Source organism: Doryrhamphus excisus, chromosome 7 (genome assembly GCF_030265055.1).
Source record: "Doryrhamphus excisus isolate RoL2022-K1 chromosome 7, RoL_Dexc_1.0, whole genome shotgun sequence".
In the NCBI taxonomy this organism is placed as follows: Eukaryota; Metazoa; Chordata; class Actinopteri; order Syngnathiformes; family Syngnathidae; genus Doryrhamphus; species Doryrhamphus excisus.
Window position 1 is genome coordinate 2960106 of NC_080472.1, and position 27395 is coordinate 2987500.

Here is a 27395-nt window from a genome sequence, read left to right on the forward strand (position 1 = left end):
TCAATATAATAACATAAGGTTAAAATATTAAAAATCTAATTTTATGTCGACAAAAGCGTTCAACCGTTTATGTTAACATCGACTACAGCGCAGATTTTTTAGTCGTAAAAAGAACACGGTGGATGAGGACTTGACGGGTTTGTCAACACGGACGTGTTGTGGACTTCAGTGTGACCGACTTGAACGGGTTCCACTGCACTATATTATATATATTAATATTTCATGCCAACTCGGTCGATGCAGTACGTGTTTGGAAAGCGTGACAATAAGTGACAAGTAACGCCGTGCTAAGACCCGCTGACGGCAGTCCGTCTGTCCATAGCATTAAGTCACACACACCCATGTTGGCCAATCCAGTACCTCCGGGATCCACATTCCCAGAATGTCAGATTCACTGGCAAGGTCCTGTCCAAACATGACCTCCATCGTCTCCTCATCAAGGTCCATCTCAAGCTCTTCGTCCAGAAGGTTGAAGTCATAAAGGGCACCTGGGTCTTGTTGTTGTTGTTGTTGTTGTTGTTGCTGGTGGGATGGAACCTCCCTACGAGACTGGCTGTGGTGGGCCTGCACGGAGCGGTACAATCCGGCTGATAGAAAACAGAAGGTGAATTAAGGAATTGGTAAGTAAATTTGATATTTGCTGTGACCAATCGTAAAGATGTGAAATGCTCACCAGCACGGGCAAACAATCGGCGAGCGGCCAGGTCAAAGTGATGTTTCCGAGAAACGGCGGCTCGTCCTCTCAGGGCGACGCCGCTGGAGGCTGCGCTATCTTGCTCTTGTCCCTCGGGACTACAAAACGCGGAAGCAGTTCATTATGTCAAAGTGTATGATTGAAGATTATTACTACAGTAAACCTCGGATATATCGGATTCAATTGTTCCCACTGGTTTTGTCCGATATAAGCGAAATCCGTTATATGCGTATAGCGGAAAATGTCCGTTTTACGCATATATGGGATTTATATCCGGTATATGCGTAAATGGGATTTTATCCGTTATAAAAAGGCACTTCCTTGACTATGTTTCCAATGTACCTGGACGCGCAGGCAACGCTGCAAATGACGTCGTATAGCGATTCGGTCACGATTCGGCGAATCGGAGCGCCACGATACGGCCATCCGATATATGCCAGGGAAATTTCATGGAAATGCATTGGAACGGGACTGGAGATTTTGTCCGAAATAGGCGAAATCCGTTATAAAAAAATCCGATATATGCAATGAATTTTTATTGGAAATGCATTACAGAAAAATCGGTTCTTTTTTATCTGTCCGTTATGAGCGAATTTCCGATATATCCGAGTCGGATATATCCGAGGTTTACTGTACATTAAAAGTTATGAAAAATCGTCACGTCACTTGATGGCCTGAGTTACTTTATTCTCTGCAAGCTTTTCATTCATTCATTCATTTTCTACCGCTTTTCCTCACGTGGGTCGCGGTGGGTGCTGGAGCCTATCCCAGCTGTCTTCGAACTGGTGGCCAGCCAATCACAGGGCACGTATAGACAAACAACCATTCACACTCACATTCATACCTATGGACAATTCGGAGTGGCTAATTAACCTAGCATGTTTTTGGAATGTGGGAGGAAAACCGGAGTACCCGGAGAAAACCCACGCATGCACGGAGAAGAACATGTGGAATTGAACCCCGGTCTCCTAGCTGTGAGGTCTGCGCGCTAACCACTCGAGCGCCGTGCCCAGACGCTACATTTGTTTTATACAGTAAACCTGGGATATATCGGATTCAATTGTTCCCACTGGTTTTGTCCGATATAAGCGAAATCCGTTATATGCGTATACCGGAAAATGTCCGTTTTACGCATATATGGGATTTATATCCGGTATATGCGTAAATGGGATTTTATCCGTTATAAAAAGGCACTTCCTTGACTATGTTTCCAATGTACCTGGACGCGCAGGCAACGCTGCAAACGACGTCGTATAGCGGCCATGTCACGATTCGGCGAATCAGAGCGCCATGATGCGGCCATCCGATATATGCCAGGGAAATTTCATGGAAATGCATTGGAACGGGACTGGAGATTTTGTCCGAAATAGGCGAAATCCGTTATAAAAAATCCGATATATGCAATGAATTTTTATTGGAAATGCATTACAGAAAAATCGGTTCTTTTTTATCTGTCCGTTGTGAGCGAATTTCCGATATATCCGAGTCCGATATATCCGAGGTTTACTGTATATTCAATTGTTAAGCAAAGCACAGGTCAGTGCAATCGTACCTCTCGCTGAAGCCCTCTTCCATTTCCGAAGCGTCTGCGCTGACAATGTCTCCAGGTGAACAAACGTAGGAGCTCCTGTCGCGAGACTTGCTTCCAACGAACGCTGTCGCACCCGGGCACGCGGTGTCGGACACTTCGCCGCCGACACCGCTGCCCCTCGGCTCCTCGTGCTCGTCATCTGTGCCAGGGTGTTCTATCATCCACATGGCCAGCACCGTGATGTTCTGAGCGTCGGCTTCGCCTCGCGCGCCTGCAAAGAGCAAAGTGATGTCTGAGCACTCAAACGTACCCCAACATGACAATGCATCTGTCGATATCGTGAGAGGGGTCGGAATTATGACTTTGGAATTGATAGCATACATTTCTCCAATGACCCTGGATAAGCAGCAAAGAAATGGATGGATGGGTGGATCATACACTTCAATGAAGAAGAAAGCATGGTTAATCTGTTGTTGAAAACTGATCGTTCTTTACAACAGGAAATGCAAGTGTAACTAATGAAGTAGAACGGGGGGGTGGGGGGGGGGGGGGGGGGGTTGACACACTGACCGGTTGCCTCCAAAGCTTTGGTTATTTGGCGCAAGGAGAAGCCCATCTCCAGCAAGGGTACAGCAATTGCAGGAGGGGGTGGAGATGTTGACAGCCTGCTGCTGGGGTCTGAAAGAGCTAAAGCAAATATGAGCTGTTAGATTAGATTAGATTAGATTAGATTAGATTAAATTAACTTTATTGTTATTGCTCATGTCATGTCATGTGGTACAGGGCAACAAAATGCAGTTAGCATCCAACCAGAAGTGCAACTCGGATTGCACTTTGGACTCGGATATATCGGAAATTCGCTCACAACGGACAGATAAAAAAAGAACCATTCATTCATTTTCTACCACTTTTCCTCACGAGGGTCGCGGGGGGTGCTGGAGCCTATCCCAGCTGTCTTCTTCTGTCTAAGGCGGGGTACACCCTGGACTGGTCGCCAGCCAATCACAGAGCACATATAGACAAACAACCATTCACACTCACATTCATACCTATGGACAATTTGGAGTCACTAATTAACCTAGCATGTTTTTGGAATGTGGGAGGAAACCGGAGTACCCGGAGAAAACCCACGCATGCATGGGGGAGAACATGCAAACTCCACACAGAGATGGCCGAGGGTGGAATTGAACCCTGGTCTCCTAGCTAACCCCTAGACCACCGTGCCGCCCCTCTGTAATGCATTTCCAAGAAAAATTCATTGCATATATCGTGATTTTTTTATAACGGATTTCGCCTATTTCGGACAAAATCTCCAGTCCCGTTCCAATGCATTTCCATGAAATTTCCCTGGCATATATCGGATGGCCGCATCGTGGCGCTCCGATTCGCCGAATCGTGACATGGCCGCTATACGACGTCATTTGCAGCGTTTGCAGCGTTGCCTGCGCGTCCAGGTACATTGGAAACATAGTCAAGGAAGTGCCTTTTTATAACGGATAAAATCCCATTTACGCATATACCGGATATAAATCCCATATATGCGTAAAACGGACATTTTCCGGTATACGCATATAACGGATTTCGCTTATATCGGACAAAACCAGTGGGAACAATTGAATCCGATATATCCCAGGTTTACTGTATAAGTCGCACAAGGCCAAAAATGCATAATTAGGTAGAAAAAAAACCTACATAAGTTGCATTTTTTGCGGGTAATTTATTTTACAAACTAGCTTTGTGTTATGGCTACCAAGTGATCTCTTGGGCCCGATTAATCAAATTAATCAAAATGTACATTTGAACAGGCGCAACAGTGTCAAGTCATCTCGGTATCTCGGTATACTTACAGGTACCCGCTCTGTTTTGCGGCCTGGTTGGCTGCGAGTCAGGGGACGTGAGGCTCTGCCTGCGGCCGATGTCGTCAGACGGCGAGGTTGGCAGAGAGGACACCGGGGGTGTTTGGGCACGGCGACTTGGTCCCAAGGAAGTGGTTGGATAGCTGGAGAACATTTGCCTGCACCAGGACAGAAGGTTCGTGATCAGAGTTGAACAAAAACATTGGCGAGTGTTTCCCCACACGGGCTGCACGGTGGACAAGTGGGTTAGCGCGCAGGTCTCACAGCTAGGAGACCCGGGTTCAATTCCACACTCATGCATGTTCTGAATGAATGAATGCATGTTTCCCACACATTCATGGCCCGCCATCAATAAATTTGGACTACCATCATCGCTATAAACATATTTTTTGTTTGTTTTTTTTTCACTTACTTTTTGCAAATGCCACACATAGATTGCAGTCCTTTTCAGCCTCATATCAGATACATGAAATACATGTGATCAGTGATGGTTGAACTGCGGTTGTTATAGCTTGACTAAATTGTGTGTTGCACTGTTTTGTAACGCACTCCCATGAATTATTAATACTAATAAAGAAAAGGAGAACTAGTTGCACGCGTGCGATGGACGAATATTTCGTCATGCATGTTTGCCTTCATTAAGAAAAGTGAAATTAGACATGCCGAAAAAGTGGAGAAACGCAGATTAACATTGGTCTGATTAGTGAAACTCTCTCCTCCCAATAAGCCTCTCTCTCCCTCCCTTGCAACGCCCCCTTTTGCAGTGTGCACGACCGCAAGCACAGGAAGTTATTCTCTTTGTAGTACTGTTTTATTTTTATTTACTGTTTCATTTCAAACTAAGACCCAATTAGATCAATTAGATCAATTAGATATCCCCTACTGGTATAGGACCAGGGTACATAACTAAGAAGTACAATTTATGACCTGACCTGAGAAGGCTGAGGGGCATGACCCCGGGGGACTCGGATGCAGGGACGGTCTCGGTGTCAGTGACCGGTGTGGTTGCAGTGGTGGTATCCTCCAGAGAGGAGCTCATGAATGAGGTGGTGCTGGAGGCAGAAGGGCTTGTGGTGACCGGGGTCTGGACTAGCTGCTCACCCTCCGGACCATCGCCTTCGACCTCTGACTCATTTCTCACACCTAAGAAAGGTCAAAGAAAACATTCCTGTCATTAAAACCAAATTCTAAACAAAGTTATGTTTGTAGTCAACATGGCATTGGTCTGCCGCTTTAAAAACATAGCAATACTGGAAATTGAGCTAACAATCCGCTAACAAAGTGAGGAAGGACAAAATAAGCCAGCGAAAATGTACCACTTCCACATGGAACAAGAGGCACTTAGTCAACCACGAATAGCAATTTTTGAAAAATCGGTTTTATAAATACATTTATAATAAAAAAGGAATAACTCATAGCAAAACATACAGACACTCTTTGTCAACACGTAAAGGTAAAATTAATTAAGGTAAAAAATAAACTTCATTCATTCATTTATCGCTCTCATTTATCTGCATTTAGGATATTGTTTTTTTTTTTGCAGTAAAACTATAGAAATGTGTTTCGTGTTCTCGTTTTTGATACTTCGCTACTTAGCAAGAACCACAGATGAAGTGCGGATTCCTGTTTCCAATGTATTAACATTGGGGGGGGGGCAGACTATATATTTTACACGTAACAGCCCACCTGGTATTATTGTATCTGTAAAATTGTCATGCAATCTGCTATTATTATTTATTATTTTATATTTATATTTAAATATTTTAAAAATAATAAAATATTATAATAATTAAAATAAAATTAAAATAATAATTATTATATTATTAATATGTAAAATATGCAAATATAACAATATTATTATATATAATTAATATAATAATTAGCATTAATATAATAAATATAATAATCATAATAGTTATAGACCAGTCCGGGGTGTACCCCGCCTTATGCCCGAAGACAGCTGGGATAGGCTCCAGCACCCCCCGCGACCCTCGTGAGGAAAAAGCGGTAGAAAATGAATGAATGAATGAATGAATAATAGTTATAATAATAATATTATAATTATTATTTTAATTTTTATTATTATTATGTGCTTGTGTCCCTTTTTTCAGGAGCACTTTGTAAACAACAGACCATGTCAAACAACGAAATTGATACAACCATCAAAAGGTTGGCTCAGGCCATGATGCCAGGTTGTATGTCGAGTTTAAATGAAATACTTTGGAAAGATTGGGCGGGCCGTATTCAAACACTTGGCGGGCCGGATGTGGCCCCCGGGCCGTAGTTTGCCCACCCCAATGACATTGTATGGTAAAAGTACATGAAAAACACAGTTGGACTCATGCAGTGTATTAATAACACTACAAGACATGCCATATTGTACACTAACAGCAAAAAAAGTACTTTTTGGCAACAAAATTTTGGCGTACATTTTTGACATTACACGAAAAAACACGCTAACCGTGGCATAGGCTAACCCGGGTCCACTGATATTACACACCAACGCACACTTGCTCTCACCAGGTTTCCCCTTTCCTCCACAGGGTTCCTCCAGAAGCCCGTTGACGACGAGCTTGTAGATCATGGCCTGCGCCCTCTCCAGGTCCGCCAAGCCTAAAGCCCGCTTGATGGGCGAACGCAAGACCGCCCGCTTCACCATGTGGCGCATGAGGAACTGAAGAGCAGCCCGCATCTCCACCTCTTCTTGGCATATTGGGGAGGTGGCGGCGGTGCTCTGTGCGCCGGCGCTAGCGTTTAGGTCGGCATTGTGTCCACTGGAGTCCGGTAACACCTTGACGAGAAGTCACAGAAGAAGAATCGGAAGTTGAAATGGAGGTATATTATGCATTATGTATATTACATAAATGAAGAGCTTGCAACCAAAAGGCGCTAAATCCATTTTTACTGATTTGGAGAAAATTAATGAGTTTTTAATTACGCACATATCAATCTATTTGGTTATCAAGTCTATATTGCAAATGAAAGAGATATCAATATAGGTCATAAAAATGCATGCTGCACACACCATGTATTTTATATATTTTTTTTAATTAATTTTTTTCGGCTTTTGGCTGAAATAAATTTGAAGTCACCTTTAACTTCTTCAATGGCATTGTTGTAAAAGAACGTAAGGTGCTTTAAAGTGCTATGCTAATAAAATAATTACAACACAGAAGCCGTTCTCAACATACAATACAAAATAATTATTATGAATTAAATGAATAAAAATGTTATTAAAAGCAGTGCTAATATTTGACTGCACCAAACTCTTTACATTGCATGTTTTTTAGTACAAGTAAAATAATGTTTCTCATGAAAAAAAAAAAACTTCCATGTTACAGAATACTGTAAAAAACACAATTTGTGTTCTCCTGAATTGCATAACATACTGTAACTATCATACGTGTACTTCATGTACACCAGGGGTGGGCAAACTACGGCCCGGGGGCCACATCCGGCCCGCCAAGTGTTTGAATACGGCCCGCGCGTTCTTTCCAAAGTATTTCATTTAAACTCAACATACAGTAGCTGACTTATCAATTTTCGTTATTTGATCCTGAAAAAAGGGACACAAGCACATAATAATAATCATAATAACAATAAGAATAATAATTATCATTATTATTATTAACCAAATAATAATAATAATATTAAAATTTAAATTATAAGGCACTTTACATCAAATAAATGATCTCAAAGTATATATATAGCAGACTCCATGACACTTAAAATATATAGTCTGATCCCCCCCCCCTGTCAATTTTCTTAAATCAATGCGGCCCCCCCGAGTCCAAAAGTTTGCCCACCCCTGATGTACACAAACAAAACAGGATGCGCACTGATACCGGCTTTCTGTATGCGCAGTGCCAATTGTATTCTTCTCTCTGATTGGTCAGATTATCAATAGATGGGAAACTTGGGCCAATCAGAATAAAGAATAAAGAAAGGGATTTAGCTCCTTTTGGTTGAAATCTGAAATGGAAATAGCGCCTTTTGGTTGAAAGCATACATTTCATATCGCTTTTTTTCATATTTTTTAAAATGATTTCAAGACCAAAATATGTGATTTGGATACACATGACCAGGGGTCGGCAACCTTTACTATGAAAAGAGCCATTTCACCCACTTGCCCACTAAAGAAAAATAGCCTGGAGCCGCAAAACGTTGTATGTTTAAAACAACATTGGAGGGAAAAAAAAAGACGAGTTGGAGTACTCTTGCTAGTACTGGAGATAAACTTTTGTTTTTAAATGAGCTCTAATTTATTTTTTAGAATCGTCAAATAACTCATTAATAATAATTAATAACTCAAATAACTCAAAGTATTACTCATTTCCCTTCATGTTAACCTGTCAGAGAGAACTGGATAGCATCCTGTCTGCTCATTCAGTCACCAGTCAGAACTCAGTCAGGATGCATTCATGGTCTCACACAAAGTTGGATTTTTGTAAACTCATAACAAAGACGTGCATTTTCACCACACGGGTGCTAAAAAATATTAAAGCATTGCAAAGGGAGCCGCAACAAAGAGGCTGGAGAGCCACATGCGGCTCTGGAGCCGCGGGTTGCTGACCCCTGCACATGACAGAGGTCTATTAAACTCATGAAAAACATGCAAATTAGTGAAAATAGGATTTAGCGCCTTTTGGTTGCAAGCTCTTCAAATATAAATCTCGCTCACTCCGGTACCTTCGGTATAAGCAGCAGCTCTGCGTACTTGCTGCAGCTCAGCAGGACACTGAGGGTCTTCATGGCCCCCAGGTAGAGGTAGGAGAGCTGCACCGCGTGGATCTCAGATTGAGTGGCGATTAACGAAGGGTAGGGCTCGTGACTACGGGAAGCGTGCTCGTGGCCTCTCTTCTTGTTGCCTTCAAGCGGAGCGTGGGGCGCGACGGAAAAAAGGGTGTCATTCCCGCCGACCCCGCCGACAACAACCGAGGAGATCCCGCCATCAGACTTGGAGTTGGGCGCCACGTGTGACTTGACTTCGTCGAGACTGTGAGAAACACGCAAGTCAGAGGCGGTGGCGTTTGGGAGAGAGCAAGACCCTTTGCCGACGTTCTCCCTCGGTTCTTTGTGGTTGGGCATTTCATTGTCCGCCTTGTCGTCGTCGTCGTTGTTGTTGTTGTTGGTGGTCGGCTCGTGTCCCGTCGAGTGCGCATTCCGATGCCGCTTGTCGTGGCGCCGTGCGCTCAGCTTCGCCGCAGTTTCCTCGTGGACGCTTATAAGGTAGGTGAGATCCAACAGTAGCGAGGCCGTGAGGCCACGGAAACGAGCGACGTCAAACGGCAGAGGCTCACAGGGTTCCAGGTTGTACAGCGGAGTGTCACTAGGTGACCAGAAAGTTGGGAAGCTTTAATTGAATTGAGTCGAGAATTAAAGGAGACAAGGGAAAGGGAAAAAAAAAAAACAAAGTGAGGGAAAAGGGCAGGAGAGAAGAAATAGCAGAAGAGGCTTGACATGAGATGGGGGGAAAAAAATGTATACATGTACGGTACAGAATGCCCTACTACAGGGGTCGGGAACCTTTTTGGCTACAAGAGCCATGAGGACCAGATATTTTAAAATGTGTATCTGTGAGAGCCATATACATTTTTTTTAAACATTGAATGCAATAAAATGTGTGCATTGACGTCAGCCTCCCTCTGATGGACATATAGGGCAGCAATACAGCGGCATCAACTTGTACTCCAATGAAATGCTTTGCTTAAACGAAATGCATTATGGGAAAACTTTCAACTCATTACTACGTGTTTGGAAGACGCCACCGTGAGTCAGATGTTGTTTTTTTTTTTTGGAAAATGACCTGCAAATTTTCCAAAGGGTTGTTTTAATGATTGGCTCCTGTCAATCAAGGGGCTGCCTGGTCCTCATGGACTCGTGCACGCCACAATATTGTCATTTTATGACATATGCAAAAATCATTTTTTCCTCTAAATTTAGTGGGTGTGGCTTATATTATACACCGGACTTTGCGGTACTACCCCTGGGAACTAATTACATTTATGAAGAAGTCATTCCGTTACTTTTTTAGGACTGTAACTCGTAACTATAATTAATTAAATCTTTATGGCATTTTGTGCAATGGGGGGGGGGGGTCATTACGCAAAAGGATCTGCAATGCTGCCGTGACCCCTTACTTTAAAAAGTTTTCCCATAATGCATTGTGTCTGAGCAACTGCGTTAATTGGCTGCCGGGGGCGCTGCAATGACGTCAGCCTCCCTCTGATGGACGTATAGGGCAGCAATACAGCGGCATCAACTTGTACTCCAATGAAATGCTTTGCTTAAACGAAATGCATTATGGGAAAACTTTCAACTCATTATTACGTGTTTGGAAGACGCCACCGTGAGTCAGATGTTTTTTTTTTTTGGAAAATGACCTGCAAATTTTCCAAAGGGTTGTTTTAATGATTGGCTCCTGTCAATCAAGGGGCTGCCTGGTCCTCATGGACTCGTGCACGCCACAATATTGACATTTTATGACATCATTTTTTTCCCTCTAAATTTAGTGGGTGTGGCTTATATTATACACCGGACTTTGCGGTAGTATCCCTGGGAACTAATTACATTTATGAAGAAGTCATTCCGTTACTTTTTTAGGACTGTAACTCGTAACTATAATTAATTAAATCTTTATGGCATTTTGTGCAATGGGGGGGGGTCATTACGCAAAAGGATCTGCAATGCTGCCGTGACCCCTTACTTTAAAAAGTTTTCCCATAATGCATTGTGTCTGAGCAACTGTGTTAATTGGCTGCCGGGGGCGCTGCAATGACGTCAGCCTCCCTCTGATGGACATATAGGGCAGCAATACAGCGGCATCAACTTGTACTCCAATGAAATGCTTTGCTTAAACGAAATGCATTATGGGAAAACTTTCAACTCATTATTACGTGTTTGGAAGACGCCACCGTGAGTCAGATGTTTTTTTTTTTTTTGGAAAATGACCTGCAAATTTTCCAAAGGGTTGTTTTAATGATTGGCTCCTGTCAATCAAGGGGCTGCCTGGTCCTCATGGACTCGTGCACGCCACAATATTGACATTTTATGACATCATTTTTTTTCCTCTAAATTTAGTGGGTGTGGCTTATATTATACACCGGACTTTGCGGTACTACCCCTGGGAACTAATTACATTTATGAAGAAGTCATTCCGTTACTTTTTTAGGACTGTAACTCGTAACTATAATTAATTAAATCTTTATGGCATTTTGTGCAATGGGGGGGGGGGTCATTACGCAAAAGGATCTGCAATGCTGCCGTGACCCCTTACTTTAAAAAGTTTTCCCATAATGCATTGTGTCTGAGCAACTGCGTTAATTGGCTGCCGGGGGCTCTGCAATGACGTCAGCCTCCCTCTGATGGACGTATAGGGCAGCAATACAGCGGCATCAACTTGTACTACAATGAAATGCTTTGCTTAAACGAAATGCATTATGGGAAAACTTTCAACGCATTACTACGTGTTTGGAAGACGCCACCGTGAGTCAGATGTTTTTTTTTTTTTGGAAAATGACCTGCAAATTGTTGTTCATGATTGGCTCCTGTCAATCAAGGGGCTGCCTGGTCCTCATGGACTCGTGCACGCCACAATATTGACATTTTATGACATATGCAAAAATCATTTTTTCCTCTAAATTTAGTGGGTGTGGCTTATATTATACACCGGACTTTGCGGTACTACCCCTGGGAACTAATTACATTCATGAAGAAGTCATTCCGTTACTTTTTTAGGACTGTAACTCGTAACTATAATTAATTAAATCTTTATGGCATTTTGTGCAATGGGGGGGGGGGTCATTACGCAAAAGGATCTGCAATGCTGCCGTGACCCCTTACTTTAAAAAGTTTTCCCATAATGCATTGTGTCTGAGCAACTGCGTTAATTGGCTGCCGGGGGCGCTGCAATGACGTCAGCCTCCCTCTGATGGACGTATAGGGCAGCAATACAGCGGCATCAACTTGTACTCCAATGAAATGCTTTGCTTAAACGAAATGCATTATGGGAAAACTTTCAACTCATTACTACGTGTTTGGAAGACGCCACCGTGAGTCAGATGTTTTTTTTTTTTTGGAAAATGACCTGCAAATTTTCCAAAGGGTTGTTTTAATGATTGGCTCCTGTCAATCAAGGGGCTGCCTGGTCCTCATGGACTCGTGCACGCCACAATATTGACATTTTATGACATATGCAAAAATCATTTTTTCCTCTAAATTTAGTGGGTGTGGCTTATATTATACACCGGACTTTGCGGTACTACCCCTGGGAACTAATTACATTTATGAAGAAGTCATTCCGTTACTTTTTTAGGACTGTAACTCGTAACTATAATTAATTAAATCTTTATGGCATTTTGTGCAATGGGGGGGGGGTCATTACGCAAAAGGATCTGCAATGCTGCCGTGACCCCTTACTTTAAAAAGTTTTCCCATAATGCATTGTGTCTGAGCAACTGCGTTAATTGGCTGCCGGGGGCGCTGCAATGACGTCAGCCTCCCTCTGATGGACATATAGGGCAGCAATACAGCGGCATCAACTTGGACTCCAATGAAATGCTTTGCTTAAATGAAATGCATTATGGGAAAACTTTCAACGCATTATTACGTGTTTGGAAGACGCCACCGTGAGTCAGATGTTTTTTTTTTTTTGGAAAATGACCTGCAAATTGTTGTTCATGATTGGCTCCTGTCAATCAAGGGGCTGCCTGGTCCTCATGGACTCGTGCACGCCACAATATTGACATTTTATGACATATGCAAAAAGAATTTTTTTCCTCTAAATTTAGTGGGTGTGGCTTATATTATACACCGGACTTTGCGGTACTACCCCTGGGAACTAATTACATTTATGAAGAAGTCATTCCGTTACTTTTTTAGGACCGTAACTCGTAACTATAATTAATTTCTTAATCATATGAATGTACCGCAGTTACTGTGACGCAATATTTACAAGGTCAAATCACGGGAATTCATAATGGACGCACACGATATCAGAGACGTACCTGATGGTGATCTCAGCCTCGTCCCATTGCACCTTGGCTGAGGTGCTGCCTTCTTTCACCACTCCAAGCAAAGTGGCATGTCGCCCTGTCTGCTTGTGAACGCACCGCCCGCCGACTCGGAGGCCGGCATCCGCCCCTCCGATTACGGCCAAGACAGGCCACACCTCAGTGCAGAGTGTTCTCAGGAGGTGCTCCGACAGCTCGCCTAAGCCGTGCTGTCGTCCGTGCCGGCCCCTTTCTTCCTCGGTTCTCATCGGGTTTTCCTGGCTTTCTCGCTGGGTCTCGTGCTCCTCGCGGCTCTGCACGGAGCGACTCTTTTTCAGCCGCTGACCCACGCCGCTCCCGGAGGCGTGGGTCGCTGACTCTCTGAAGCAAGGCTTGATTTTGTAAAGACGTTCGATCATGGTTTTGTTGATACGATGTGTCCAGTCATCGGTGCGGTGTAAGATTCGGATGAGCTGGGTGGTGGCCTCGGCAAGGACGGTGGCCATTGGGCTGCAAACTGGGTCTCCGGGCAGCAGGTCTCGGGGTGTGCCACGCATTTGCATGTCGCAGATCTTAACCTAAAAGGAGGCCATGTACAATTACACAACATATACTGTAGAAAATACAATACATGAATGTAACACTAAATGAATGAGAGAATAGCAACCACAGGAAGTATGCTGTCCCCCCCCCCCCCCATACCGAGCTTTGTGACGTCAAATTAACTTAATGCTGTCGCTTGTACTTATTAGTATTGTTATTAAATTGATTTATTTGTCTATTTTTAATCTTTTTAATTTAATTTAATTAAATTTAATTTTATTAAATTTTATTTTATTAAATGTAATATTTTTTTATTCAATTTAATTAAATTAATTAAATTAAGTTTTTAAATTTAATTTAATTAATTTAATTTTATTAATTTAATTCATTAAATTAATCTTTTTAATTTAATTGAATTTTTAATAAAATAAAATGTAATTATTTTTTATTAAATTAAATTAATTAAATTAAGTTTTTTAATTTAATTTAATTAATTTAATTTTATTAATTTAATTCATTAAATTAATCTTTTTAATTTAATTGAATTTTTAATAAAATAAAATGTAATTATTTTTTATTAAATTAAATTAATCTTTTCAATTTAATTAATCTTTTTAATTTAATTTAATTAATTTTATAAAAAATAATTAAATTTATTAAACAATAATTAAATTTAATAATACATAATTAAATTTAATAAAATTAAATTTAATAAAATAAAATTAAATTGAATTAAATTAAAGAGATTAAAAATAGCCAAATAAATCAATTTAATAACAATAAATTAATTTAATAAAATTAAATAAAATTTAATTAAATTTAATATTGCTTTTCCTTGCTTAGTGACATCATAGCTCGTGTGCAAAAAAAAAGTGAAGATGCCAACAGAAGGCATGTCTGTAATATTTCTTTTACAGAATGTCATCAAGCATACCTCCCCCCCCCTCCCCCTCCTCTTACCTTCTCCCCTGGGTTACTGCTATAGAACATCACACAGGGGTACAGTTCTGTGGCATCCACATCCTCAAAGGCCAACTTGGGTTCCTGTGAAGTCACAAAGAAATGATTCACAGAGTCCTTTGTCCAAGTTTGCATTGGCTTTTGTGTTGACATCCTTTACAGCCAACATCTAGACCTCCTCTCACCTCTCCATTCTTTCCAAACGAGATGGTTCTCGCCTCCATGTCCAGCACGCAAGTGATGTAGTCTCCCTGGGTAAAACTGGTCAGTGTCAGAGTTTGTTCCCCGTTGTGATAGAGGTTGCCGCTGTATGCTCGGTACAACCACATATCTGACGTGGTGCGGTGGTTGAAGTCATGTACGGGCCATCGTGAAACACCTACGCACGTACCCTCGTTGCCACGGTTCTCCTTTACAATGTAAAACTAAGAGGGGGAAAATTGTTACTGCGGTATTTTTTTACGACGCGCGACAAAATTAAGAGAGCGACTTTTTACCTTCCATTGATAGCACCCAGAGGAGATACCGGTGGAGGCCAGGCCGTAGCCTTTACCACCGCTGCCATGCGTCAGACCTTGCCCGTTTTCCACGACACAACACTGAGCCTTCTCGGGATCAAAGGACACTTCCTGTACGGGAAGGTTCTCCTCCTCCTCCTCAGAATCTCCCTGATAATTAAAAAAAAGATTGTCGTCCACCAAACGACTGCACACTATCTATTATGGGAAGTAAATATGCTTGGTTTCTCACCTGGAATTTGAGTTCATGTACTTTTTCTTTCATCTGGACCGAGTGCTTGGCTTGAGCAATGGGAGCTTCCCACATGCAGTCGGAGAGCAGAGAGAAGAGCCGCTCAACAACCTGGAAGATGAAGAAATCACATCAAACTCCAGCCTGATTCTTCAGATATTTACAAGCAACCTCAGTTATAAGAGTTGGGATATCATAGTGAGATATTTATTTAAGTATTTGGATACAACAAAATACAAACAATAGTATTTTTCGATGCATTTTTGAGTATTCATGCAACCAGGTTATTGCACGTGTTTGATTTCTTAGTTTTCCGATGCAAAGTTTCCATATTTTGACATGACACAAACCCACCATTTGAACACGCGTGTTTAGACATTTTTTTATATCCACTGTAAATGTCCCAGCAACAGTGGATTTGTGGTTATATGATTAACAAAAAAATATATAAGAAATTAAAGGTTTACTTGTGTCATTTGGTCATCTTCCATATTGGCCTCGCAGGCAGGTAGCACGGCCTCCAAAACGTGTAGCGCAAGAAGCCGAGTTCTTAGATTCCCCACCAGAGGGACGCCTGGATTTGACAAAAGGAGAGAGATATCAAGCATCCGAGTATGCGTCCATCGCTCATCCGAGGTCGGGTAGCCGGGGCAGGAGACTAAGGTTCGGGTTTCTACCCGAGATCTCGTCCTTTCTGGATGAGCCGTCAAACACCGATCCGCCACGTCGACAACCCTGGTTGTCTTACCTGAGCAGCATTTCTGTGCGGCGATATTGAGTAACACTTCGGTCCATTTGGGGGAGGCCATCTTGGACTGGATGGCTTTGGACGACACCACTCTCCTTAAGAAGACTAGAAAGTCTCCCAGGTGTAGCTCAGCAGTGTGTTGTTTGCGTAGCAAAGCTAAAAAAAAACAAACAAACAAACAATACAATTACATTATAAAATGACAAGCCGAACCAATCTCAATTAGCATTATTATGGTAGCATTTTTTGCGATGATGTGATAATTTAGGGAATGAGACCCAAGTCCCTATTTACCGTATTTTCCGGGACTATAAGTCGCACTTTTTTTTTTATAGGTTGGCTGTTCCTGCGACTTATACTCCAGAGCGACTTATAAATGAAAAATGTTTTTATGTTACATAAACACTGGACACCTTCACCTTGAGCCAATTCAAGAAACAATACAAGCAGTTGATGTTTGCTAAATAGAGTCTTGAACCAGTCATGATGTGCTATATATATCACTATATTGACACGCACTATGGTACACATTATGGCATTGGATGCTCATATCACAGAGTACTTTGGTACGGGACAAAAAAAAAAAATGTAAAAAATTTTAAAAACGGAAAAAAAATGTATAAAAATTAATAAAATAAATTAATAAATAAAATAAATTTGCTAAATCCAAGGATGAAGAGTCTTGAACCAGTCATGATGTGCTATATATATCACTATATTGACACTTACTATGGTACCCATTATGGCATTGGATGCTCATATCACCGAGTACTTTGGTACGGGACAAAAAAAAAAAAATGTAAAAAATTTTAAAAACGGAAAAAAAATTTATAAAAATTAATAAAATAAATTAATAAATAAAATAAATTTGCTAAATACAAGGATGAAGAGTCTTGAACCAGTCATGATGTGCTATATATATCACTATATTGACACGCACTATGGTACCCATTATGGCATTGGATGCTCATATCACCGAGTACTTTGGTACGGGACAAAAAATAAAAAAAAATTTTTAAATGGATTTTTTTTTATAAAAATTAATAAAATAAATTAATAAATAAAATAAATTTCCTAAATACAAGGATGAAGAGTCTTGAACCAGTCATGATGTGCTATATATATCACTATATTGACACGCACTATGGTACCCATTATGGCATTGGATGCTCATATCACCGAGTACGTCAGTATGTGAAAAAAAAATTAAGTATTTTTTTATTTTTAAATTATATTCATATATTATATATATATATATATATTATATTAAATGTAATTATATTATTTAAATAAAAATTTGCAAAAATCTAAAAATGTACAAAAAAAAACAACTTAAAACTATATTAGGAAAGCAGGAAGTGAACAAATGTAACAGTTAGTGATTGTGAAAGTACCAGATGGAGGGGTAGGATTTAATAAGCTTTGCTTCTTCCTACTCCTTTTGGACATGTGGAACTGGGAACTGATTATGTGATGCGTTCAATTGTAATCTGATGCATGTTCAAACCCAATTAAACCATTACCATTACCTTTTGTGTTCATGTTTATTTTTTGTGTAGCTGAATAAGCATTGTGTTAGCATATCTTCATTAATGTTAGAACTTGCCTTCCAAGAGGACGTAATGTAGTTTGTAAAATAAATCATCGACTTATGTATGTTTTTTTCTACCTAATTATGCATTTTTGTGACTTATACTCCAGAAAATACAGTCGTTACCTCTGAAATCTTTCTTCTCAGAGTCCGCCGAGTCCTCTTGTTTGCTGTCTTGGTGCTGTTCAGAAGACAGGATGCTAACTCCTGCCTGTGACAGAAGGTTCTTCAGCTGGCTACAGAGGAGGTCCAGCAATGACTGGACAACCTTTGGACTTAATTTGTCCGCATATGTCCTGCAACGTTAAGCAGAGCCAATGTTTTATGATCACGTCTATTATATTGTTCTGAGTTGGTAAGCTACCAGTTACCCAGTACTGATGGCCAGTATCTGCAGCAGCCGGGTGGAGGCCACTTTGAGAGCGGTGCTGAGCTGGGATACTCCCGGTTTGTGTAGGAGCTGAAGCGGCTGTCCCAGCATGGTCTCCGTGCCGCACAGCTGGGACAGGACGCCGAGTAAGCCACTGGAGATAGCCAGGGAAACGTCCACCGGCTGGTAGCGCACACTCAGGGCAAACACGGTCACCAGCAGAAGGCGCTGTTGGGCTTCTGCGTTGAACAAAACCGAAAGGAGCAAAATGTTAAGGTTGGAAGACTTGCAATGAAGTTCAAGTCACGAGAGTTTCATCAATTTAGCACGATAATATAAAAAACATAACACTGTACAACGGGGGTGTCCAATGTGTGGCCCGGGGGCCCGTTGCGACTTGCGGATGTTTTGTTGTTAGCTTGTGGCTCATTGTAAAAATGTCATTTAAACGAGAAAACAACAACAAAAGTGGAAAAATCTGAATACTTTTGCAAGAATAAATATATAAATAAAAATATTATACAGTATATAATAACAGAAAAAAAATGTGTAATCGAACAAAAAGCATTATTAGTATTATATTATATTATTAGCATTCTGAGGTAAAAGAACATCAAATGCACTACAAATCAAGTGTATTATTTATTATAATATTATATATTATTATATATTATTATTATTATATTATATTATTATTATATATATATTATTTTATATTTATTATAATATTATGTATTATTTAATTTGAGTAGCATGAAGTTAAAATATTAAATATTAAAAAATATAAATAAAAAAATAATAATAAATATGTTTTTATGTTGTGGTATTATGAGAAACAAACAAAACAACACTTTCTTGTAAAATGACAACTTATATAATAATGTTTATTTTAAAATATATTGAAACTTTATGCTCACTCATAAAATTATGACATTATTCTCATAAAATTGCCGCCTTTTCTCATTACATTACAACTAGCGATGTCCGATATTGGCTTTTTTCAAAAATGGAAAAATCTAAATACTTTTGCAAGAATAAAGATATAAATAAAAATATTATATATAATAACAGAAAAAAATGTGTAATCGAACAAAAAGCATTATATATTATATAATATATTATTATATATTATTAGCAGTATTATATTATATTATTAGCATTCTGAGGAAAAAGAACATCAAATGCACTACAAATCAAGTGTATTATTTATTATAATATTATATATTTATTACATATTATTATTATATTATTATTATATTATATTTATATATTATATATATTATTTTATATATATATATATATAATAACATCAATTATTTAATTTGAGTAGCATGAAGTTAAAATATTAAATATTAAAAAATATAAATAAAAAATAATAATAAATATTATGTTTTTATGTTGTGGTATTACGAGAAACAAACAAAACAACACTTTATTCTTGTAAAATGACAACTTATATAATAATGTTTCTTTTAAAATATATTGAAACTTTATGCTCACTCATAAAATTATGACATTATTCTCATAAAATTGCAGCCTTTTCTCATTATATTACAACTAGCGATGTCCGATATTGGCTTTTTTCAAAAATGGAAAAATCTAAATACTTTTGCAAGAATAAAGATATAAATAAAAATATTATATATAATAACAGAAAAAAATGTGTAATCGAACAAAACGCATTATATATTATATAATATATTATTATATATTATTAGCAGTATTATATTATATTATTAGCATTCTGAGGAAAAAGAACATCAAATGCACTACAAATCAAGTGTATTATTTATTATAATATTATATATTTATTACATATTATTATTATATTATTATTATATTATATTTATATATTATATATATTATTTTATATATATATATATAATAACATCAATTATTTAATTTGAGTAGCATGAAGTTAAAATATTAAATATGAAAAAATATAAATAAAAAATAATATTAAATATTATGTTTTTATGTTGTGGTATTATGAGAAACAAACAAAACAACACTTTATTCTTGTAAAATGACAACTTATATAATAATGTTTATTTTAAAATATATTGAAACTTTATGCTCACTCGTAAAATTATGACATTATTCTCATAAAATTGCAGCCTTTTCTCATTACATTACAACTAGCGATGTCCGATATTGGCTTTTTTTCCCGCCGATATTTCGATATTTACAGTGGCCTTATCGACCATCAGGCCATTTTGAGCTGCGTTTCTTTCCAAGATTTGATTACCTATGTGGTGCTTGTTCGCCTGCAACGCTCTCTCCAGTGTGACTGACAGCTGCTGGTAGATTTTATGAACCGCCGTCTGGATTTCCAACTGGAGGCTCCTCTTAGCTGCTTTGACGCCATCCTGGAAAGAGACAACCAGCATGAACCGTGGGTACACGACAATCAGCTTTCAACTATAAATGGGCCATGTTGTTTGATGGCGGTCATACGTGACAGGATTTTGTTGTTTGGCTCGAGATAACAGGGCAGGCAAAGATTTAAGTGCAACAAACGTGCAAAAAAAAAATAAGAAATCAGAAATGGGCAAACTCAGTTTTTATGAGACGTTTGGGGCCCGAGGCAATTGAATGTGTTTGCTTAATGGCGAGTCCACCCCTGACACTAAACACATTACAGTGATTACATTGAATCAATCTGCGGGACACATTGCTTGAAAGTGAAGTTGAAAGTGAAGTTGAAAGTGAAGTTGAAAGTGAAGTTGAAAGTGAAGTTGAAAGTGAAGTGAAGTGAAGTTGAAAGTGAAGTTGAAAGTGAAGTGAAGTGAAGTGAAGTGAAGTTGAAAGTGAAGTGAAGTGAAGTGAAGTTGAAAGTGAAGTGAAGTTGAAAGTGAAGTGAAGTGAAGTGAAGTTGAAAGTGAAGTGAAGTGAAGTGAAGTGAAGTGGAAAGTGAAGTGAAGTGAAGTGAAGTGAAGTTGAAAGTGAAGTGAAGTGAAGTTGAAAGTGAAGTGAAGTGAAGTTGAAAGTGAAGTGAAGTGAAGTTGAAAGTGAAGTGAAGTGAAGTGAAGTTGAAAGTGAAGTGAAGTGGAAAGTGAAGTGAAGTGAAGTGGAAAGTGAAGTGAAGTGGAAAGTGAAGTTGAAAGTGAAGTTGAAAGTGAAGTTGAAAGTGAAGTTGAAAGTGAAGTTGAAAGTGAAGTTGAAAGTGAAGTTGAAAGTGAAGTTGAAAGTGAAGTGAAGTGAAGTTGAAAGTGAAGTGAAGTGAAGTGAAGTTGAAAGTGAAGTGAAGTGAAGTGAAGTTGAAAGTGAAGTGAAGTGAAGTGAAGTTGAAAGTGAAGTGAAGTGAAGTGAAGTTGAAAGTGAAGTGGAAAGTGAAGTGAAGTGAAGTGGAAAGTGAAGTGAAGTGAAGTGGAAAGTGAAGTGAAGTGAAGTGAAGTGAAGTGAAGTGAAGTGTGAAGTGAAGTGAAGTGGAAAGTGAAGTGAAGTGGAAAGTGAAGTGAAGTGGAAAGTGAAGTGAAGTGGAAAGTGAAGTGAAGTGGAAAGTGAAGTGAAGTGAAAAGTGAAGTGAAAAGTGAAGTGAAAAGTGAAGTGAAAAGTGAAGTGAAAAGTGAAGTGAAGTGAAGTGAAGTGAAGTGAAGTGAAGTGAAGTGAAGTGAAGTTGAAAGTGAAGTGAAGTGAAGTGGAAAGTGAAGTGAAGTGAAAAGTGAAGTGAAAAGTGAAGTGAAAAGTGAAGTGAAAAGTGAAGTGAAAAGTGAAGTGAAGTGAAGTGAAGTGAAGTGAAGTGAAGTGAAGTGAAGTTGAAAGTGAAGTGAAGTGAAGTGGAAAGTGAAGTGAAGTGAAGTTGAAAGTGAAGTGAAGTGAAGTGGAAAGTGAAGTGAAGTGGAAAGTGAAGTGAAGTGAAGTGAAGTGGAAAGTGAAGTGAAGTGAAGTGAAGTGGAAAGTGAAGTGAAGTGAAGTGAAGTGAAGTGTGAAGTGAAGTGAAGTGAAGTGAAGTGGAAAGTGAAGTGAAGTGGAAAGTGAAGTGAAAAGTGAAGTGAAAAGTGAAGTGAAAAGTGAAGTGAAAAGTGAAGTAAAGTAAAGTAAAGTAAAGTAAAGTAAAGTAAAGTAAAATAAAATAAAATAAAAAATAAATAAATGTATTTTTGCGGAATGGCTCAAATCCCACTGAATCGAGTAAAACAGAACAAGGCCACCCGCAGCAACCTTCATCACATGACACTGTTCCATTGCTTACCTGATAGTGGTGCAGCTGCACACTCTCCCTCTTTTGCCCGCCGTTGCCGACGGTCCCCAGGCCGAAACAACCAGCCAGAAACTGCAGCCTGACCGAGGTGAGTAGGGAAGAGGACTGGAAGGCACCGCAAGGACGATCTGTATTCCCTGGCTGGCAGCCTTTCTCCTCCATTCCGGCGATTAACACCACAATTTGATGGAGAGCTTCTAACCTCAGCTGGAAGACACAAAGCATGACATTACACATGTGGCAACATTAAGATTATACAGTCGTCCCTCGCCATTTTGCAATTAACTCTATGTTTTGTTTTGTTTTTTTCACAAAATGAATGAATGAATAAGGCTGCACGGTGATCGAGTGGTTAGCACGCAGGCCTCACAGCTAGGAGGTTCAATCAAATTAAACCATTACCATTACCATAGGATAAAAAAAAATACTGAAACACAGTACAGTAAACCTCGGATATATCGGACTCGGATATATCGGAAATTCGCTCACAACGGACAGATAAAAAAGAACAGATTTTTCTGTAATGCATTCATTCATTTTCTACCGCTTTTCCTCACGAGGGTCGCGGGGGTGCTGGAGCCTATCCCAGCTGTCTTCGGGCGAGAGGCGGGGTACACCCTGGACTGGTGGCCAGCCAATCACAGGGCACATATAGACAAACAACCATTCACACTCACATTCATACCTATGGACAATTTGGAGTGGCTAATTAACCTAGCATGTTTTTGGAATGTGGGAGGAAACCGGAGTACCCGGAGAAAACCCACGCATGCACGGGGAGAACATGCAAACTCCACACAGAGATGTGGGGATTGAACCCTGGTCTCCTAGCTGTGAGGTCTGCGCGCTAACCACTAGACCGCCGTGCCGCCCTTCTGTAATGCATTTCCAATAAAAATTCATTGCATATATCGGATTTTTTATAACAGATTTCGCCTATTTCGGACAAAATCTCCAGTCCCGTTCCAATGCATTTCCATGAAATTTCCCTGGCATATATCGGATGGCCGCATCGTGGCGCTCCGATTCGCCGAATGGTGACAGGCCGCTATACGACGTCATTTGCAGCGTTTGCAGCGTTGCCTGCGCGTCCAGGTACATTGGAAACATAGTCAAGGAAGTGCCTTTTTATAACGGATAAAATCCCATTTACGCATATACCGGATATAAATCCCATATATGCGTAAAATGGACATTTTCCGGTATACGCATATAACGGATTTCGCTTACATCGGACAAAACCAGTGGGAACAATTGAATCCGATATATCCGAGGTTTACTGTATCCAAGTTTCTCACCTCCGCCCTGCTCTGTTGCTGTTCCATCGCCAGGATTGTGGCCTGTGGACTGGTGGACATGCTTTCCTCTGGTTCTTTGAATGCTGGAGTCAGGCCAACATCACCGCTGACGAAGCTGATCATATTCTCAATCAGAGCATGAATACCAAGGGAGCGGTTCAGGTCCAGGTCTGATTCTTCATAGGAGTACGCTGAGCTGTAGCTGCGCTGGCGGCTCAGCTTCGCACGAAACCAGGACTCTGCCAGGGAGTCTGGAGAGCTATAGAGGAGACCTGAGGAAACAATGAGAGAGTGAGAACAATATCAATTTCTTTTGACGGTTGCGACATGTTGTCAGAAGCACATAACACGCATTCAGTGCAAAGCGTTGCAAATGTGGCCCGCAGGACACTAGTTTGAGACCCCCGCCTTGATATGAAAGTTTAATTTTTGTTAGGTTTTTTTTAAAAGTTAAATTAAAAAATTAAAAAAATCAAGGCGGGGGCCTCAAACTAGCATCCCGTGGGCCGCATTTGGCTCGCGGGCTGCAAGTTTGAGACCCGTGGTTTAAAGCTAAAGTGAAATCAGCTCCAGCCTGTCGATTTCGGCATTGTGCATTGTGGGTTATCATGGAGTACGCTGTAGTGCAGGGGACTCAAACACGCGGCCCCGCGGGCCAAATGTGGCCCGCAGGGCACTAGTTTGAGACCCCCGCCTTGATATGAAAGTTTAATGTTTGATACGGATGCTGTATGGTATCATGTACCCAGAAAAAATGATTACGTTTGATTCATGTTCATGTTAAAGGTTAAATAACTGTTAATAGTTATCCTCCCTATCCGTGTGGAAGTGGTAAGTTTTTGGCTATTTAAGTTGAAAGGAAATAACTTCAAGGCTACCGTTTAGGTCGCTAGCTCTCTAGTTTGCGAGTTAGCATGTGTCTCAAGACCCTGCAGTTGCGCAATATGTTGTAAATAAAAAGAGTATAAATGTGACTATAGTCGTGTTTTGTCATGTCTACAGGGCTCTAATAATGCTTTGTTCATTTTAATATGAAAAAAATCATTTGTCTACCCACCAACTATATGTGGTTTTTATTATTTGCCGTTTTATTATTATATTTATTTATTACTGATTGATTGCTTTTCTTTATTCTTGATTTGTTTATTTATTTTTCATCTTATTTTGTGCAGAAAATTAAAAATTAAGATATTTGAGAACAGCGGAATGTTTTATCAGAGCTTTTCTTGTAGAAAATCGGAACCAAAGCACTGAAAAAGTTTGTATATTTTTCTGTTTTTAATAAATGCGTTTTTTTGTTTTTTTTTTGAAAAACCTGATGCGACCCAGCCTTGCCCAGACCCTAGCTCCAGTGGCCGCCAGGTAACTTGAGTTTGAGACCCCTGATGTATACCATTGCTTTCGGAAAGAGGAAAAACTCCTCATGTAAACGTGGATAATGTCAATGCAATTTCAAAGAGATCCAACTAGGCCATGTTCACGCAAATACAAACATTTTAAAAACGCACAATTTTCTATGTATTTTTGGCCTCTTTTCGACATGCCAACATAGGTTTTTTTGGCTTTTGGAAAACTCCGGCTTGAGCGTGTGTGCAATATTATCTCATGTGCTTCATTATAAATGTAAACACATTTAAGTTACGTGAAGGGATATCAAAGCAACACATGCACCAACAGCCTCACACATTTTTTTTTTTTTTTTTCAAATGAAGGACTTTAGCATGAAACAAATGACAAAAAAGCCCTTGTGCCAGTGTCAGTTACTGGAACACAAGTTAGCAGCAAGATGTTTCTGTTGGGTAATAAGTTTATTCAAAGACTTCCTTTTCCTGTAATCCGGTCAAACCCGTTTAAGTCGACACCGCTGCAGATTGGTTGTGGACATAACCAAAAACACGCTTGATTATGCTGGCCATATGCTTTTTATATACACTTCATTTTCAAAATGTTAAGACCAGTGGAAAAATTGCAATAATTATGCGCTATTGGATTGTAATACATATCATAATTGACAGTTACTATGGTACCCATTATATCATCGCATGGTCATATCACCTCGTACTTCGGTACGTGACAAAAAATAATTTTTTTTTTAAATAAAATAAAAAATACAAACCTTAAACCACGGGTCTCAAACGCGCGGCCCGCGGGCCAAATGTGGCCCGCAGGACACTAGTTTGAGGCCCCCGCCTTGATATGGATGCTGTATGGTATCATGTACCCAGAAAAAATTATTACGTTTGATTCATGTTCATGTTAAAGGTTAAATAACTGTTAATAGTTATCCTCCCTATCCGTGTGGAAGTGGTACGTTTTTAGCTTTTTTAAGTTTAAAGGAAATAACTCGAAGGCTACCGTTTAGGTCGCTAGCTGTCTAGTTTGCGAGTTAGCATGTGTCTCAAGACCCCGCAGTTGCGCAATATGTTGTAAATAAAAAGAGTATAAATGTGACTATAGTCGTGTTTTGTCATGTCTACAGGGCTCTAATTTGTTCATACACTCCAGGTTTTGAAACGAAACAAAAATGGCAGTTATGGAACAAAAACATTAAGTTGGCAGACCGAGAAAAATGTCACTGGTCCTTTTTTCACTTTTGTTTGCAATAAATTGCCGACTCAAATGTGTTTTGTGTCTCCCATTTGTCCTTTTTTGAAGCTCTACCGAGAACCCGCCTTAAGATCCAACAGCGCATTTTGTCAATTCACAGAATTTTTCAGCTAGTCTTAAAATTTTGACCTGGAGTGTATGAACAAATCGTTCTTCTGGTGTTCGACTGTACAACTATTGATCATTTTAAATAAATTCATAAAAAACACAAGTGATAAATACATAGGTATATCGTCAAAAATGATGTGACATGTTTGTAGGTTAAATAAAAGGCAAATAAAGTAAAGAAACAAAAAAAAAAGTGTTTTTATTTTCGAAAAGTACATATAATGCAATTTTTTTCATCGTGGAAACGCACAACGAGCGTTCCGTATTGCACTTCAATCTTGGTAGACATGATCTCGTACCAGCTCGAAAACACCATCTTGTTACGGGTTACCAACTTTGGAGCTACTGGATCGGCGTTGGAACCAAAATCAACCACCGACCTTGCACCGCCAAAACTGATTTCATTTTTAAAACATAATGAAACAGAATGGCATGATATGTACTTTTCAAAAATAACTTTGTTATTTTTACTTTATTTGCCTTTTATTTAACATACAAATGTGTCGGATCATCTTGGCTAACAATGTATTAAGCAGGCGTTGTATAATAGTTGTATGACACTGCAAAGTGATTGGTTGCGGGATGAAACTAGCTTTATGCGCTTACCTTGTTCATAATTGCCGTTTATGCGCTTGCAAAGTAAACAGTAACCGACAGCACGTCGGGACTTACATCGGCATATGTGCCTAATTATGTGAAATGATTGCGAGATGCTTTTGACGGATGAAGAGTCAGGTTAACTGGAGGAGGAAACATGCCGTTGTTTACGTGCTTGGAGCTCCTCTTGTGCTTGGGGCACTGCCCCAAGAGAAGCAAATAAACTAGCCATACAGAGATCAAAAGACAGAAAGGTAAGAGTAACTTTGATACATAAATAAAAAAAAAATGCATTATGACTGCCTGCACCCATAGTGTCAAACTGTGGGGTTGTAATGACTTGTCAGGGACGCTGACTAGTGCACATTAAAGAGCAGCAGCAAGAGCAAGAAACAATGGTGGCATCGGCAATATGACAGAAAAAAAAGTTTACCTCTCTTTTTGTGGGAGAATGCCAAGTCCAGGTCAACATTTCTCCTTCCACTCTAAAAAAAAAAAAAAAAAAAAAAAATTCATTTTCACGATAAAGACCAGGTATACAGTCTACA

The 27395-nt window shown here is 39.6% G+C and overlaps 1 protein-coding gene across 9 annotated transcripts in view; it reads right to left on the reverse strand.

Moving 5' to 3' along the window:
* herc1 (HECT and RLD domain containing E3 ubiquitin protein ligase family member 1) overlaps positions 1–27395 on the reverse strand; it is a 95694-nt gene that overhangs the window by 43727 nt on the left and 24572 nt on the right. For 4 of the 9 annotated variants that reach the window (XM_058076882.1, XM_058076887.1, XM_058076881.1 and 1 more), the window contains exons 25-46: positions 27281–27332; positions 23536–23807; positions 22229–22444; positions 20282–20402; positions 18035–18272; positions 17790–17959; positions 16073–16228; positions 15792–15898; positions 15325–15435; positions 15072–15242; positions 14760–14999; positions 14575–14658; positions 13087–13649; positions 8771–9434; positions 6602–6872; positions 5014–5224; positions 4073–4239; positions 2796–2912; positions 2607–2621; positions 2247–2496; positions 674–792; positions 340–587 (exon numbers count right to left, since the gene is read on the reverse strand). In XM_058076882.1, the coding sequence (XP_057932865.1) occupies positions 340–587; positions 674–792; positions 2247–2496; positions 2607–2621; positions 2796–2912; positions 4073–4239; positions 5014–5224; positions 6602–6872; positions 8771–9434; positions 13087–13649; positions 14575–14658; positions 14760–14999; positions 15072–15242; positions 15325–15435; positions 15792–15898; positions 16073–16228; positions 17790–17959; positions 18035–18272; positions 20282–20402; positions 22229–22444; positions 23536–23807; positions 27281–27332 (4563 nt within the window). The remainder of the gene's footprint in view (positions 1–339; positions 588–673; positions 793–2246; positions 2497–2606; positions 2622–2795; positions 2913–4072; positions 4240–5013; positions 5225–6601; positions 6873–8770; positions 9435–13086; positions 13650–14574; positions 14659–14759; positions 15000–15071; positions 15243–15324; positions 15436–15791; positions 15899–16072; positions 16229–17789; positions 17960–18034; positions 18273–20281; positions 20403–22228; positions 22445–23535; positions 23808–27280; positions 27333–27395) is intronic. The other 5 variants (XM_058076889.1, XM_058076884.1, XM_058076883.1 and 2 more) reach the window with 3 other exon arrangements.